We start from the raw sequence: 18,507 nt of genomic DNA, 5'->3' as shown, positions 1-18,507 counted from the left end.
TAGGTTAGTTTAAAGCAATACCTTTAAGTTGAAATAAAAATGATTAGGTTCAACTTAATATTATTGCTTTCAACTAACCTAATACAGTTATGTGAAATGTGTAACTTAGCATTCATTGTGTACCGTAAAGAAAAGCCTCAAAAAGCATGTCATACCTTCAGGCCTGCATTCACCCTATGTTTAACAGGCAATCGCAAGAGAAAGTCTAGACATGTGAAATATGTGTTTTGTCGGTTTTAAAATGACGATGGACGATGTGCAGATGCGCTACAATGGCCAAAAATACTTCCATTAGGAGAAACACGCTGCAGCTTCTGAAATTATTCAAATATAAAAACTTTTGCCAAAAAAAAAGAACGTCTTCACCAACAAACACAAACGTTGTAAAGTTTTTGTACCTTTTGGCCACCTTACAAATACACAAATATTGCTTCACAAATGTACTGTTTGTTCACTCTACAGTGAAAAAAGGCGGAGGGAATTGTCAGGCCCAGGATATAGAAGAGTTTTAGTGGAAAACTCAATAGTTATGAGCCTAGTAGTGTAAGCCTCTGAGACCTATTTCTTTAGAAAAGTATTGGCGAGGAAACAGTGCGGAAGTTTCTGACGAATCGTCTTGGGTCCTTCTGATAGACAGAAGCAGAAAAACATGACAGAAAAGCAAGAACACAAGGAAAGTTGGGAAAATGCAACCCAACGTGTGAATAATTTAATGATCCCTCAGTGATCAGTTCATTCAGTAGATGTCGAGAAAGAAAATATATTGAGGAATGAAACTCATTTGAAATGTTTCTGTTTTCTGCTTTTCTCTGAATTCAAATAAATGCAAAAATAAGTGGCTTTCAGACGCATCTTATTAGTTATAAGGTTTTGAGTTTGCAGAACAGTTCCTACTGATGATATATGTCTGTAACACACATTCTATCAAAAGGTGAGGGCAAGAATGCTTAACGTAGTGAATAAATAACAATTAAAACAGCTCATTAATCCTATCTCTGACAGGAAAAAGCTGCATCTGGGCTATTTGTGGCACTGCAGCACGCTCACATTCTGTGGCGATGTCTATTCTGCACTTGTCATTAAGGACCATTAAACAAGAGTAAAACGAATACACATAGCAACAACACCATGATGCTCTTCTTGTATCAGACGTTTGGGGAACACGCAGTAGAATACACTACTCTAAAGGAGGATAAACTGCATGATTACACAGTTGATTGTAAATGGTATGATACACATTGTATTAGTTTTGCTTATGCTCTAAATATAAACACAATTTCACTTATATATTCAAACTTACATAATATGCTTGAATACATTCATAAGCGCTGATGAAGTCATAGGATATTAGTCATCTTTATTACACTGACCTCTAGTGTTTAAAACATGCCAGTACTTTTAATAGGTGCAATACATTACTAGTTAATATCCACTGAAAATTAAAATAATTTCAAAATGTGGTTTCCAATGTGTCCTTTTGACATGTTCATTGTGTTATTTATGTTGAAATATAAGTATAAAAAAAAGTAGGAATGATGGCATTTATAAAATATAAAAATTAAAATAAAAGTCCCAATGTTCTATTGACACAATTACTATGGGTTGAAAAAAAAGAGACAATATTTGTTGTTACTTTAGTTTTATTGTGCTCTGAAGAGCATGTAAACGTGTCAGTGCTGACCCCTGAGCAGTTTGCCAGTATGACTGGAGGATGGAGAAGCTGTTAGAGTTCAGTGTGCGGCAAGATCCTTTTGGCTTTCCTCATGTTTTCAGCCACTGTTGAAAAAAAGAGAACAAATGAGAACAAAGAACTTTACTCTTTTTTGTTTCTGACAAAAAGCTCACAGCCAAATAAAGTTTTAAACTAAAACAATAAGGACATTAACTTTTATTATAAATGTCTCATCAACACATTACTGCATTGGAATGTAAGATAGTACATGTACTCATGAACTCCGGAGGATGATTCCTATAACATGAGTGATCTCCTGAGCTTCCCACTAGTCTTCTGTGTAGCAGCAATGCAGTGGGAGTCACCGACTCAGGAAAGAGACACGGGAAGAGCAGGAGCTTTGATGTCAAACACTGATGGTATAGTGACCACGATATCCATTTGTTTTTTGTCCTTTGTTTGTGGCTCACTCGTGGGGCTGACCGACGAATAGACGCTTGTAGTTTGAGAGAAAAAATATAAATGTCCAGATACGATTGAAAAGTAAAATAGTTTATTCCAAAAAAGGCAAAAATAAATAAACGTTTTTAAACAAACTATTTGTCATATAAACTGATATTTAAATGTTAAAGGCAGAAGAACCAAGCTGTGACGCTCCCAACCAGCAAGGTCTAAAAACTGTTTGCTTCAGTCAGCCACACGGCTGCAGCACCTCTCCTTTTATGCTGCAGCATCGACCTGCAGAGTAACACACTCAAATAATAAATAAATAATATACACCACAGAATTTCAGGTTATAATCTAAAAAGATAAGATACTATAATCTAAGGAAATAGCTCCTACAGATGGTTTATTTGGAGCTTCGGCCGGAGAATTCACATCACAAGTCACAGCAGCCACGATCTGACTGCACGGTAGAGTTGCCACGTCAATTCTGAAGAACTCTACCCCAGACCCATGTATTTAGCTAGTTCAGAGAGCATCATCAACATGCTGCATAACAAGATCAAATCATAACACCTCTATCAGCTGACGCCAACAGGCAGGAACATAGAATCATAACACCTCTATCAGCTGACGCCAACAGGCAGGAACAGGGAGACAGAACACTGAGAGCACAGCAGCCAAGGTTACGAGGTGCGTGTGCTCAGTCAGGACAGTTTGAACTGATAAACTGAGTCAAAGTTATGGGCCTTGGAAAATATTCCCCAACCCAGAGGATGAATCTGAATAACTGGAATTTACCTATGCATTTATTTCCAGCACCATGTGTATTTCAAATGTTTAACTTAGTTTTTGGCCACATGCAGGGCCGTCCCTGACCTATTTGCTGTCCTAGTCAATATTTTTAGCTCATATTAAATCATATTTAGAGCCATAACGTTACATATACCTACCAAAAGTATGTGCTGCAAGGTTATTTCTCAGAGCTAGCGTCAGTTACTTGCAAGCTAACGTAATGTATCCACCTTTAAGGTGTACAAACTATGACTCACCAATCCAATATTGTAGCCTAATTCTATTTGGAGAAATGTAGCAAATGTAATGTGTGGTGACAACATATTGTAAAGGTACCTTTTTGTGACTGATAAACAGTGACAAGACATGCAACATAAAGCTGTACTGCTGTTAGGTTAGCTTGTAACTTGCTCATGGCTTGTAATGCATCAAGGTTGGCTTGAATATCGTTGATAGCGTTAGCTCCTCACCGCTCCCTCACTTGGGCCACAGAGCAGAGAATGGAGGGCCTATAAATGTACCTACAATTATATGAAATGTTTGCATATTAAATAATTAAGCAATATGAGATCAAATTGACTATGGTATCTTCCACATTTTATTGTAAGTGTATTATGTAGTGCTGGATGTCTGGTTCCGGTCTTGAATCATTCTCGCCCTGCCTTGGTCTTGACTTGGTCACGACCTCCTAAAGTCTTGGTCTTGTCTTGGTCTCGGTACACTCCGGTCTTTGTCATGACTTGGTCTCAGTTAAGGGGTTCTTGACTACAACACTAGTGTTTAGTACTTTTAGAAAATTGTTATCACGTTAAATGTCAGCAATGGCATTGTCACTGTGAGGATGAGCGCTTGCTAACATTAGCCTTAAACAAAAATATACAGCCTCAGGTGTCAGAGCAACTCTGGGTGAAATATTTCCATCACCAGAGGAGGGTTATAGGTCTCAAAATTATGCTTAGATGTATTAACTATATACCTGCACGATAAACCATAAACCCTTATGTAAACAGTTTAACAGAACGTTTAATATGAATTAACAGATACACTTTTTTTCTCAAATTTCAAAAAGAAATTGACTTTTGATCTCATCTAAAAAAAATCACATGTGGCCCTAATCCACAATAAAGATGTTTAGAACATGTAAAAGCAGAAAACTTGGACGGATAATGTTAATACGTAATAGGGGCTAAGCCTGTCTTCACAGTGACGGGTGAGGTGTGCAGCCTTCCCCCCCACCCCCCAGAAAGAGGCGACAGTAACTACACAGACTTTCATGTCTCCAGGCTCGTAGGCGTAGGCGAGGTTAGAGTACCTTCCTACAATGTCGGTGCGCACTGACAGAGATGGATCTGCAGTGAGAGTGAAAATAACGTGATACAGGTGACACGTGTCAGTTTCAGTGAGAAGCCATGTGGTGAAATCTCTGGAGGAAAACTGAATGTAAAACTCCTAGTTTCCCCGACACTTCCCACACGATCATTAGGATACATAACTACTGAGTCTGAAAGCTCATATCCCTTTCCCTTTCATTAGTATCTGTTATACCCAAATCCTTTTTCTGATAGACATAAAATCTACTGTGTGATTTTTTGTGTCTCAAAAATATCAAAATATCTGATACACTGGGACTCTCTTTGGGGTTGAGTTGTGTTGAGCTCATTAGAATGATGCCAGAGAGTTAAGAAAGGGAGAGAAATGAAGCTTAGCGCAAGTTCAGACAGGAAGACCTAACACTCCGTATTGCGCGTCATGGCAATACTTGCTCCCTGCATCTAAATGACAGGGAGCGCCTCTCCTCAGCTAAACCTATCACGCCCCTTCATTACAGGGCTAATCATCGCACCTGTTAACCCCTCTATATATGCTCTCCCCTGTTCTATCAGCTGTCTTCCAGGTGTCAACGCGCAAAGCTGGTAGTTTATACTCCTCTTACGCCTTTAAACACTGGATACAAAAAACAAAACAAACGCTCAAACATGCCTAATTCAGACTCTTCAGAGGACTTACCTTTTTCGAAGGATCTCGATCCCATCTCCGATACCCTTTCAGAGGCAGCATCCAACTCTGTAACTCATCGTCGCTCCAGCTCCCGTCTGAGCGCCCGCAGCGGCTCTCGCTCAGCAGAAGCAGAATTCCTCATCGCCCACCTCCAGAAGCAGGGCATCACCCCAGCCCCAGATCTCCTGCTGTCTCAGCTCCGTGATCTGGCGGACCAAGCCTCCGGCGCGGTCTCTCAACCCAGGCCAGCAGCCCCAGCCAGCCCCCCCGGAAGAGGGCGAGGGCGCGCTCGCGGCCGCGGGGGCAAAAGGCTTAAAAAAGCGAGTCCTCCAGGAGCTCGCCCGGCCAAAAAATCCCACACTCTCCAGGTTCACTCCAGCGGGGCTCAGCAGCCCAGCACCGCTCAGCCCGGGAGCTCCGGCACTCAGCCCCCGTTCGACAGTAGACTAGCCAATACGCTGCAATCTTTGGCAAGCTCCATGCTATTAATAGACGCTCGCCTCCAGTCCATGGAGAAAAATCAGGCCGGAGCTTCAACCTCTCTGGCGGCCCCGCCGGGCCAGGATTTTACAACCGGCGCGATAGCTCCCGTTTACACCCTGACTTCCGCCCTCCCGGCTCCTCTCTCAGGTAGGCCCTATATCCCCCAAGCCGCTAACATCTCCTCACGGCTCAGGGCAAAAATCCTTGACGGGAAAGACATCAATTTGGTCAGCCTCATCCTGCCTTCCCCGGAGTGCGACAAAGCCATCGCCACGGGAGGAAGCATTACTGCGGTATTTAAATCCGCAGACCCCCGGCTCCTCAAAGACCTTTCGATAGGACAATTTCTGGTAGCATTCAGCATTTTCCGCGATGTTCTCTGCACAGTTTACCCTGGAAGGAGAGCGGAATTAGACGCCTATTTGGCCATGATCGGAGATCTTCACTTAAAATATGGGAAACTAGTTTTCTATCAATACCACAAAAGCTTCTCCAGCAAAGCAGCGCTACACTTAGCTCATAGCAACATCCGCCTGGACTGGTCCGTGCTGGATACCGAGCTGCTCGTTATGGCTACCGGCGGGCAACAGGTAGTTTCATGCATTAGCTGTGGAGCGCAGGGCCACACCTCTCCGCTCTGCCCTTCAGTACCTCTCTCCGGGTCTAGCGTTTTCCCCACGCAGTATCCTGGGAACATCAAAACAAACCGTCAGTACGTGCAGGGAGGCCCACCCGAGGTCAGTCTGCCCCAGGCGCCGGCTCATTTTCCCGCGCCAGAATCAACGTGGTGGAAAAACCTTTTAAAACATCACCCATCGACTCCCATTAACACCACACATTTAGCAGCTGCACTTTCGACTCACCCAAATCCCGCGTTCGTTGACTATCTGCTGTCAGGGCTCTCTCAAGGGTTCAGGGTAGGGGTTCTCTCTCCCCCCTCAGTGACTCTAGTGGCAAAAAACATGCAGTCAGCCGCCAAAGAACCCACTATAGTCTCTCAGCTCATAAAAAAAGAGCTCAACAAAGGATATTTAATCGGTCCTTTCCAGTCCTCTCCGTTCCCGGTGTTCCGAACAAGCCCAATAGGGGTCGCTACACGCAAATATTCCGAGAAGAAAAGGCTCATCTTCGATCTGTCCGCTCCTCGCGCTGGGCCGTTCTGCAGCATCAATAGCCTTATTCCCCCCGAGTATTTTTCACTTCACTACGCTTCAGTCGATAATGCCATTAAGCTTATCAAATTTGCAGGGCAAGGAGCGTGGCTCTCCAAAGCGGATATCACGGACGCATTCAAAATAATTCCCATTCACCCATCTCAGTGGCACATGTTCGGTATCAGGTGGGAATCAAAATTCTACTTTGCTGTCCGCCTAACCTTCGGGTGCAGAAGTAGCCCCTGTATCTTTAATTCTTTTTCCGAAGCCCTCTGCTGGATCCTCCTGAACGTCGTTAGAATCCCCTCCGTTCTTCACTTATTGGACGACTTCCTCCTCATAGATCCCCCTCGGGACAACTCAGGCGACTCTTTAGCAAAACTCCAAACATGCTTTCAGGAGTTAGGTGTTCCCCTCTCAGTAGGGAAAACGCTAGGCCCCAACACACGCCTGGGCTTTTTAGGCATTACACTCGACTCCGTAGACATGGAAGCATCTCTCCCCACGGACAAACTGCAGCGCATTCGCGACATCTCAAAAGCCTTCTGCGAGCAACAAGTTATCACCAAGCAGCAGCTTCTCTCCTTGCTCGGGCACCTCAATTTCGCCATGCGTATCATCCCTCAGGCGCGCTCTTTTATCTCCCGGCTCCTGGATACAGCGTCGGCTGCAGAAAACCTCCATGACCACGTCTTCCTAGACGAAGGCTGCCGCTCTGACCTACGATTTTGGTCCCTCCTGCTCGCACACTGGAATGGCGTCACCTTCTTCTACGACGACCTCATGTACTCCTCCGACTCCATGAGATTCTTCACGGGCGCTGCCCCATCCGTGGGTTTTGGGGGGTTTTTTCAGGGAGAGTGGTTCGCAGGCTCGTGGCCTCCGACATTTCCCAGCCATGCCTCTTCCTCCGCTCTGCATGAGATCTTTCCGATCGCTGTTGCCTGCCACGTGTGGGGGCACCTCTGGCCCCGGAAGCGGATCTCAGTACTCTGCGACAACCAATCAGTGGTCGGGATTATTAACAAAGCACGCTCCCCGTGCCGTGACATCATGCCGTTCATGAGAAGCATCACGTGGTCTTCCATCACCCACAATTTCCTCATCTCCGCACGTCACGTTCCCGGCCACCTTAACCCAGTGGCTGATTCCCTCTCTCGCTTCCAATTTCAGAAGTTCCGGAATCTCTGCCCAGGAGCCAGCGCTCAACCCGTCAAGATTCCTCCCCTGCACCTCCTCTCTCTCTCCTAGATAGTAGCCCCCTAGAAAGGCACCTCGAATCAGCCAGATTCTTCATGAGGAAAGGCTTAGCCACTTCCACCCTTAAAACATACGATTTCGCTTGGAGAACGTTTGCGATGTTTTGCTTTTCCTTAGGCATCACTCTTAAACCCGTTCTCATCTCCACCGTGTGTGCCTTCATGTGCTACTGCGCCACTGATCGCCACCTCAAACCTCAATACATCCGGGGCCTCTTAGCGGGAATCCAGTTTAACGTTCGCTGTTCCGATCCCGGCTTTCCCAGCCTGTTCACAAACCAGTCTGTCAAACTCGTCCTCAAAGGTCTCATTAAAACTTACCCCCCCGTTTCAGACCGGAGACGCCCTATTACACTCTCCACTTTACACCTCATGCTCTCCAAGCTTAGAAGCGGGGTATTCTCCCCTTACATCGATGCACTACTCGACGCTCTATTTCTCCTAGCTTTTTATGCCTTTCTTAGACCAGGCGAATTTACCACCGCTTCCCTCACTTTCAATTCCAATAGAGACGTCAGCTTTTCTGACTTATCCTTTCACGCCAGCCATCTTAGTTTATATCTTAAACACTCCAAATGCGGCGGCGCCTGCTCCGTCATCGCCGCCCGCATCGATTCTCAATTCTGCCCTTATAAAGCCATGATCAAGTTTCTACGGCTTAGACCTACCTCGAACCCCCTCTCGCCATTATTCCTCATCTCAGGGAATTTTCCTTTAACACAAAGACAGTTCAACATCTATTTAAAACAAGTCCTCATTAAATCCGGGTTATCACCCCTTCTACACACGGGGCACTCCTTCAGAATAGGCGCAGCTACTTCCGCTGCCAATCAAGGCGTCTCGTCCTCATCCCTGCAACAACTCGGACGGTGGTCCTCCTCCGCTTTCTCATCCTACATCCGCCCTGACCTCAATGCCGTGCTGGCTATCCAAAGGTCTCTCCAACCTTAAACAAATTGGTACGTATGCATATAACTGGTGGTGGTTCTTAGCATGTCAGCACGTATGTTGCCCTACGGCTCATGTTCAATTCTGTTATTTAAACCTGCATGTCCAGGCTGTAAAACCTTCGGGTTGTATAATGTGTCCCTGCTAAAGCAGGTTGCCCCGCAAAAAATGTTCGGGAAGCCTCGCACGTTCCGGGCACCCGGGGCACTGGTCGGGTCGCTCGGTGCGTCCGGGTAGTCCCCGCTCACCCGGGATGCCCCGTACGTCCGGGACGCCCTGTACGGCCAGGATGCCCCCTCCGGGATGCCCCGTACGTCCGGGAAGCCCTGTGTGGATGCCCTGTACGATCCAGGATGCCCTGTACGGCCAGGAAGCCCCGTATGTCCGGGTTGCCCTGTATGTCCAGGATGCCCCGTTCTTCCGGGAAGCCCCGTATGTCCGGGTCGTGAAACCTCCGGTCCGTATTATGTTTCCCTGCTAAAGTCAGGTTACCCCGCACATTCGGGAAGCCTCGCACGTTCCGGGCACCCGGGGCACTGGTCGGGTCGCTCGGTGCGTCCGGGTAGTCCCCGCTCACCCGGGATGCCCCGTACGTCCGGGACGCCCTGTACGGCCAGGATGCCCCCTCCGGGATGCCCCGTACGTCCGGGAAGCCCTGTGTGGATGCCCTGTACGATCCAGGATGCCCTGTACGGCCAGGAAGCCCCGTATGTCCGGGTTGCCCTGTATGTCCAGGATGCCCCGTTCTTCCGGGAAGCCCCGTATGTCCGGGTCGTGAAACCTCCGGTCCGTATTATGTTTCCCTGCTAAAGTCAGGTTACCCCGCACATTCGGGAAGCCTCGCACGTTCCGGGCACCCGGGGCACTGGTCGGGTCGCTCGGTGCGTCCGGGTAGTCCCCGCTCACCCGGGATGCCCCGTACGTCCGGGACGCCCTGTACGGCCAGGATGCCCCCTCCGGGATGCCCCGTACTTCCGGGACGCCCTGTATGTCCAGGAAGCCCCCTCCGGGTTGCCCCGTCTGTCCGGGATGCCCCGTACGGCCGGGAAGCCCTGTACGTCCAGGAAGGATGCCCGGGAGGCATCAGTCGCTTATATCCTCACATGTATTAACCTCCTTTTCATCCATAGATTTCCGCCGCATCCCGCAAGGTAAGATTCACATTCAGTACTTCATCCTGCATTCTTTTGGGGGTTCATCGGAAATGGTTCTTCCCTTCCCGATTGATATCCTACTAAAACTTGGGCCTAATCGCCAAAACAACATTCATTCATTTGTGATGAACTGTCATCATTATGTTCCATTGATATAATGTGACCGATAATAAATATGTATTCCATACATCATGTCTCTCCTGATTGAAATTAAGCTTAGCGCAAGTTCAGACAGGAAGACCTAACACTCCGTATTGCGCGTCATGGCAATACTTGCTCCCTGCATCTAAATGACAGGGAGCGCCTCTCCTCAGCTAAACCTATCACGCCCCTTCATTACAGGGCTAATCATCGCACCTGTTAACCCCTCTATATATGCTCTCCCCTGTTCTATCAGCTGTCTTCCAGGTGTCAACGCGCAACCCTCCTCCACCCCTTCGCCTCCTGCTTCCAACTCAGGGCCAAGCTTAACCTTCTCCCTTCCAACCGGACCTAACCACTTATAACCACCACCAGTGTCTAGACCCAGGGGGGTTCATCGGAAATGGTTCTTCCCTTCCCGATTGATATCCTACTAAAACTTGAGCCTAATCGCCAAAACAACATTCATTCATTTGTGATGAACTGTCATCATTATGTTCCATTGATATAATGTGACCGATAATAAATATGTATTCCATACATCATGTCTCTCCTGATTGAATTGTAAGTAAGTGTTGCTATTTGAAGACAGATTTTATTTAAAACCATAGAGAACATTAATTATTTAAGATAACGGTCCAATTAGACTTAACATGTATATGAATACATTGTATATTATGATGTCAGTTTTTACCAATAAAGAGGATCCTGGGAACATAGTGGCCATCAGGGGCCAAATTCTTGTCCTCAGTCTCTACCTGTAAAATACATCTAAGTTAACTTAAAGTGCTTTACCAAAAAACATTACAAGTATTAAGATATATAGCAGAAGAAACCAATGTTAAAATAAGATTTAAATACTGTGTTTTTTTTGCAAAGAAAGTGTGTATAAAGTAATCTGCTGATACTTATTTCTAGATGCTATTCTTCAGTCATTTGAAGTATTATGCACTTACCAGCAGGTTGAGCATGATGAAATCCTCTTTGGCCATTTTCTGGATGGTCTTATCGGCAGCAAAAGCCTTCTTCAGTGCTGTAAAAAACATTTGGATGGCAAACCTTTTATCTATTTAATTTATTGTATCTTTTCAAACGGTATAGGCTAAAACTGGGTGAATGGGGTTCCTAAAGACCCATACAGAATATTGGTATTTCTAATAATGTTTTAATCAAGCCATAATCAAGGAAGGAACACTGAAAAGGATTCATTGGGAAAACTATTAAAAAATATATAGTTTTATATGTATTCAATACATCTTTATAAAAATTATTAATTTGCATCAAATAAATGCATGGCATTGCTATAAAAAGTCAAAAAAGGAGTACATATGCACTCAATGATTGTACATGTGGTCATGTCAGTTGTTCAAATGTCAGTTATCACAGTTTGTGTTAATAAACTTCTGGCCTTTTTAAACTTTTTGACAGTTAGTCAAATTAGGAACAAGTTTTGGAGATTGGATTTACAGAGCCTCCATGTCTAGTTTTCTTACCAGAGATTACTCAACAATTATTTACAAATGTAAGATGAGCACTGGTATGTTCAGGCGTTCAAAGGCAGGCTGTAAGATATGTGTACCTCAGACCTGAGGACAGTAAAAACCAGGTTTTGCCCTGTACTGTAGTCTTGTTTATGTGTCAATAAAACACCAGTGGAGACTTCCATTGAGGCTACACCCAGAAAACCAGCTCTGTGATTAATGGATAGGACTCAAATCTGTGTGCATTGCCTATACTTGGCAGGTATATAGGAATGCACCCATTGTGTTCCCCGTGAACCCAAGCCCAAACCTGGCATCAAAAAGACAGTTCAGATATGCTTTGTAGTTTTACATCCATATTTTCAGATGTTATAAAGCAGAGTGAGTGAAGTACCTTGACAGTGCGGGCAGTTCAGAAGATGATGGATGACCGTTCAGAAGATGATGGATGACCATCAGAGGCTTCACACTGCGTGGGGGGGTAAATCACAGATAAACACATTCCTCAATACAATAAGCACAATGATGGGTGTGATGCAGTGTGACACAACATAATCCCTCTGAAATCAAAGTCCTAATGCCAGATTTAATAAGAAAAATAGCATGTGTTAATAGTACCTATTATCAAGCTTCAGTTTATCGGGGTGTCCCATTTCACATATCTCCATTATGTCTTATGATTGTACTATTTTTTAGACATGTGAATAAATAAAATGATGATGATATGATACAATAATCAGATGTAGTTTTGCATTATACAATATTTTATCCCCAACTTAAGGTCACCTCTTAATGCTTGTGTGAGCATCAGGATGAACATAAAGTTCTGTCATGGATTGCATATAACATGTGGTACAGTATTTACAAAAGTATGAAACAGTGAAACATACAGTACATTTAAGAACATCAAACTCTTTAAATATATCAAATAATCTTCAATATATCAAAGAATCTTCAATATATATACAAATATACATAGGCCTATCAGTATTTCTAGGAGCTGTAGGAATATGTTGCGTATGCGTAATTAAGACAATGCACATTAAAAAATGAAAGTGTACACATTGCACAAATATGTTTACATTCTGTTCTAACTGCCAAAACTAATATCCAAACAGAGTCAACAGATGTGTAAGGATGTTATCAAGGTGCAGAGTCTTACCTTATACCTGCATTGAACAGACCCTCTTCATAATTTTTCACCCAGCGAATATTTACCCCCCATCCTGCAGGTTAAAAACCGTGATGAATGCATGCTGCATACGACTATCATTCATTAAATGATTACAATATGATATTGGATCTCTTGAAAGGGGCCCTGTTATGCCTTTTGGGGTTTTCCCTTCCCTGTTTCTCTCCCGCACAATCCCCCCCTGCCTGAAAGATCTCCATTTGTTTAATTCCGTAACATCACTATGTAACACAGTCTACGCTTCTATTGGCTAGCGCTCAAACACATTATTTGTGATAGGCTAAGGGGCGGGACATCTCTAAGCAGTTGACCAATCACAACGAGCCGGCCAGCTAACCAATCAGAGCAGACTGGGCTCTGGTTTCATACAGAGGGTGAAAAGAGGTGCTGCAGCACAGGCAGTATAACCTTTTTGAACATTAAAGCATGTAGAGCAGGGGTCGGCAACAGGCGGACCGCGGTCCGGATCCGGACCCAGGCGCCGACTTATACGGACCAAGCCCCCACGAAGTGCGCCGGACTCAGATGAAAATATTCGTGCTGGCCAAACGGCGGTACTACACTTCCGTTTGGTTGCCAGGCCCGGAAACACTTTTTCCCATTGACTTACATGGGGAAAGAGTGGTCTGTAAATCGTTGGATAATTGGATAAACTAGATAAACTACCCAGTGTGAACACTTGTATAGCCCTTATTAAAAACATTCGTTCCTCAAGTTGTAATAATGTGCTAATAACGTTATTCTGAGAGTTATTTCCCTCTGCATTATGAACGCGCATCTAACCCACGGGACCGCGCCGCCCGGCACGTTCAAGTTACGTGTCCCGACCAATCAGAGCACACTGTGCTCACAGGGAGGGTGGGGGCTGGAGCTATTGGAGCTACAACGAGCCGTTAAAGGCATAGAGTGAAATTCAGTGAATACACGTAGTTTACAGAGATGCTGTTTGAGAAACCAATGTGAGTTGCGTTTATCTTTACCCATGGATGTACAATAAGAACGGACCCATATCGTCTTACTGCCAGCCCACGGAGCTGTAATAATGGATATATTGCACATGTTTGCTGTAATTCATTATCATACTACATGGGCTGTATGATTAAATCTTGTACCGTAAATGTTGTATTAAATAAAGTTAATATTACTTATTATTATTATAAGTATATATATATACATAGTGCAATCATTATTTCATGCTAAATGAAGCTCTGTTGCTTGGATATCACTAGATCCTGTTACAGCATAATATAAGTATATAACGATTGATGTAACATTAGCATAATTACTACCTAGCCGCTAGCTGCTAACTGCCGCCTCGTTAATATAAAATCCATCATAATAACATCCATTACCATGCTGTCATGAACGTGCGGTGCTGTTATGTGTACGCAAATTGACGTTCTTGATGTGAACGAGCATTTTGGTTAAAGTTGCGCATGCTCTATGAGTGCACATACGGGTACTTCTCAGGCATGCCGGGTAATCTGTGACGTTTCACTCTCTCAAAAGTTGGGCCATTTTATCATCATGCACTAATGAGCAACTCTCATAGGAATGAACGAGGCCCCGCCTCCCACGCTGTATCCAGGGCTGCAGTCGAATAGTCCAAAGATCAGCTCCTAAATTCTAACCCTATCGTCTATTCCTTGACCTCTGAGTGAAACGTCACGGGGTTAAGGGATAGTGGACAGGAGAATTCAAAAGGACTTAGGAGAAGAGACTGCGGTACTTTAGAGAATCCGAATGCACTTTCACTATCCGACGTGTTTATGATGCGCCAGCGGACGTCATGAATGTGCGTCTGCTGCTGTGGGGGAACTATGGAAACTACAGTTTTCTATACAGCGGACTACAACATGGATGTTCAATAAGAACGAAGGACTCTGCACCGTGCTCTGATGCTGTTGCTTTGCTTTATGAACGTGGACAACAGAGAAAAATATTCTTCATGACCAACGTTGGAATTGAAATAAAAAAGGAAAGTGAAACTTATGCTCGTCACCCTCTCCCTCCGGTCCACATTAATACCAAGGATCCCAATACGTATGATTGTATGAACTAAAGATCTTAAAATCAATACAAATGTATTTATTATAAACGTTAGTCCTTAACATTTATCACTGTGTATATCACCATTCAAACATCTTTTAAAAGTTGAACAAACTCCACACGGCTCAGTAAAGACTGTGAAATGTTGACTTTATTTGATCATTTCAGTAAAAACTAATGTTCATATTTCTCTTTTTGATTATAATACTGATGAACGTTCAAAACAAAGCACTTTGGCAACTTACCACCTATGTTTTAAAATGCTTAATAAGCACCGTAACTTTCATGATATCATTTCTCGGTCATAATCGGTTGTTTCCGTGAACGGCCGACTGTTGAGTGACGGCAAATGCTGCGGCTGCAAGGCATTGTGGGGCAGCATTTTCGCTTCTCCTGTCGGTTAGGGAGGTCCAGTAGTTCCTAAGCTAAAGGAGGTTATAAAGGAAGTTTGAAACCTCCTTTCCTATCATTCTCATCATTCTAGAGAATTCGAACGGCACTTATCATGGCTGCCACTGAGGGACTTCCGGGTCATTTCACTCCTTTAGGAAGGTTCATAAGCTAAATGGACTATTCAACTTCAGCCCAGTTCTTATTATACATCCATGATACGGACCCGGTGCTTTAATATGGGATTTTTCGGCGTCTCCCGCTTTTTTAACGCTGATTTGGGTGACTTGTGTAATTCATGGAGAACCGAAGAGTTTTCGTTTTGGGGGTGGGGAGTCCGTCCGTCAGTCCGACGGACGGACAACTTCTCACTTCAAAAAATAAGAAGAAATCTAGACCGCAACAATAATTAAACAAGCGAGTACCTGTTTTTCCTGGCCAAGGACAGGTTCATTGAACACAACACGAGCGTAACGTGTCTTCACGTGGTATGTCTCGTCTGAAAGGAGTGCTGACAGAGAGCACAGGAACGCCGCTCCAGCCCTTCAAATATTGCAGTACCCATAAGGAGCCGCCACAGTGTTTACGTGGCTGTGTCTTGAGTTGTAAGCACAGTGGCGATCTGTTGTTATTAGCATCTGGTTAGCTAGCTATGCTAACGAATTTAAAGAGCTTTTCTACAACCAGGTGGAAGAGAGCTCTCTCCTGAGAGGCTCAAATAACCTCAGCTCAGTGAGGTTAGGTTATGATCATTATAGTTATTAATGAGACTAAATGAAAAACAGGTATAAAATACTATATGACAGTAACAAAAAAGTTGTTAAAAATAACAGGAATAGAGTTTAAAAGGGGAGTGATTTGTAAAATATCCAAAAAGAAAAATCTGCTTACAGTTCTGTTTCATATGGGTGTTGAAAGATGTATCCATAGATCTCTTCATGTTGCTCTCAAAGTGCACCAGATTGATGCTTTTAACTTCAATATTTAATATTCCCGGGGGAGCATGCCCCCGGACCCCCCTAGAGGAGGTTAGGTTCCCCCCCCCCCCACTTAAATCATGTCCACATGGTCATGGATAGGATACTAAATACATTTGCACACATCTTGTGTCCATATCTTTCTGTGTTGGTGGCAGTGGTGGGCCGTCAGGGCCAGCAAGGCCTTCTCTGCTGGCCTAAACATCATCAGAATATAAATTTAATTTTGATATATTTTTTCCACAAATATGTATTAAATTATTCCCCATAGTCTATTATTTTCATTTCATAGCTTTCCTCTTGGTTGCGCTGCTTCCAGCCTCAGAACAAGATTTGGAGGGCTGGCCTTTATGTTAGAGCTTTTATCCAATCATATTTCAGCCATAATGTGTTGCCAGGGTCCAAGAAATCTGCCCTTAGGCCTTCAGAATCAACAGTGCGGGCGCCTGTAGCTTAAAGTGAACGGAAACAAAACTGTGGCGTTAACCAATCAGATTTTGAGTTGGCGACAACGGGCCAGCTAGCAGGCGTACGATGACGTCAGCACGTGCACGTCTTTTGATTGGATACGCACTATTGAGAGGCAGAGCTATGTAGAGCTAGCAAACTGAACTTGAATTTGAACGAGCTAATTTGTGTAGATTTCTACAAGCTGTTTTTTTTCAACAATGGCTGAAGGAGGAGAAGAGATCGATTTGGTCGCAGATATAATTACAACGCCATTTTCTAGACGAACTTTTCAAGAAAAGCTAGACATTGTGAGAAGAGAACGGCCAACCCCGACGCTAGCGAGCCTATCACAGCGGGGAAAAGGGTTTGTCCGCCACTTTCAAATCACTAACTACGAGCGGTACCCCTGGCTCACAGCCTCCGAGAGGCACTGCAAATTGTACTTCTGGGAATGCCTGCTATTTGCAAATGATCGATTTGGTGTTTGGAGCCACACTGGATTTGCAAACTTGAGTAGTCTAACCAAGGCAGCAACGAGACACCAAAGCACGGCTGGGCACTTACAAGCAATGGTGCTTTTGAAAACCTTTGGGGACACCCGAGTGGATCTACAGCTCAACGAACAAGTGCGCCGGGAAACGGAGCTCCACAACGAAAGGGTGAACAAAAATAGGGAAATATAGAAAAGACTGATTGATTGTGTCCTGTTTTTGGGTAAACAGGAACTTTCATTTAGGGGACATGATGAAAGCGCAGAGTCCAGAAACAGAGGAAACTACGTGGAGCTTCTTTCTTTGCTTGCTGAGAACAACACAGACTTGCATTACCACCTGTCCACAAACAAAGTGTTTACTGGGACGTCAGGCAAAATACAAAACCACCTGATTTATGCTATTGCTGAAGTGATGGGAGAAGAGATCAAAATGGAGATTAAAAAAGCACCCTTTGTTGCTGTTATGGTGGACGAGACGACAGACGTGGGTAATGTAGCACAGCTGGCACTTGTCCTGCGTTATGTGACGGACACAGGTGTCAAGGAGCGGTTTGTCAGATTTGAAGATGTTACAAGCGGCAAGCGAGCTGATGACGGTCAGGACTCCCTGGAAGAAGAGATCTTGTATCTCAATGGGACATTCCTGGATAAATAAATAAAATAAAAATGACATTGCCGCTCTTATTTTCCGTTTCATGGAGGAATATGAATGTAGTCTGGATAAAGTTGTGGCACAGTGTTATGATGGTGCAGCGGTCATGGCATCTGGACTAAATGGGGTGCAGGCTAAAGTTAAGGAGAGGGCACCTATGGCCTTATTCATTCACTGCTATGCACATCGACTAAATTTAGTACTGACTCAAGGGGCCTCAAAGCTTAAAGAATGCAAGGTCTTTTTTGCCAGCCTCAATGGCCTTGTAGCATTTTTCTCCAGATCCCCTAAGCGCACGCAACTGCTGGAGGACATTTGCAAGCGTCGTCTTCCTAATGTTGCACCAACGCGTTGGCAATATACATCGAGATTGGTCAATGCAGTCTTTGAGAAGAGAGTTTCCCTAAAGGAGGTGTTTGACCACATACTGGAACATCATGAGGAGTATGATGGGGATACTATGCTTAGCGCTGATGGATTTCATGCACGTCTGGATGATTTTGAGTTTTGTTTTTTGCTTGAAACATTCAATGGGATTTTTAAGCATTCAGATGTGCTCTTTGGAATACAAACATTGGATGTACAATTCTGTCTGACAAGGGTGAACGAGTTTTGTGACACAATTGAGCGAGAGAGGTGCCAGTTTAGTCAGATCTACGAGGACACAGCGCGCATCTCAAAAGGTCCGAGCGCACGCAGAGGCCCACGTACAGCACAAGGAGACCTTCGCGCATACTACCAACAACTCCACAGCAATATTCTGGACAACATTCTT

The 18,507-nt window shown here is 44.5% G+C and overlaps 1 protein-coding gene across 1 annotated transcript in view; it reads right to left on the bottom strand.

Annotated features, from left to right (window-relative positions):
• Positions 1 to 1,677: 1,677 nt before the first annotated feature.
• Positions 1,678 to 18,507, bottom strand: part of agr1 (anterior gradient 1) — a 22,297-nt gene continuing 5,467 nt past the window's right edge. The window contains 7 exon segments of the mRNA XM_034110355.1: positions 1,678 to 1,776; positions 4,177 to 4,260; positions 10,743 to 10,806; positions 11,005 to 11,081; positions 11,924 to 11,981; positions 11,983 to 11,998; positions 12,692 to 12,755. Coding sequence (XP_033966246.1) covers positions 1,724 to 1,776; positions 4,177 to 4,260; positions 10,743 to 10,806; positions 11,005 to 11,081; positions 11,924 to 11,981; positions 11,983 to 11,998; positions 12,692 to 12,755 — 416 coding nt within the window. The 3' untranslated portion in view covers positions 1,678 to 1,723.

This window comes from Pseudochaenichthys georgianus, chromosome 21, assembly GCF_902827115.2.
Source record: "Pseudochaenichthys georgianus chromosome 21, fPseGeo1.2, whole genome shotgun sequence".
Taxonomy (NCBI): Eukaryota; Metazoa; Chordata; class Actinopteri; order Perciformes; family Channichthyidae; genus Pseudochaenichthys; species Pseudochaenichthys georgianus.
The sequence above is the reverse complement of the archived record's forward strand: the minus strand, read 5'-3'. Positions and strand labels throughout refer to the sequence as shown.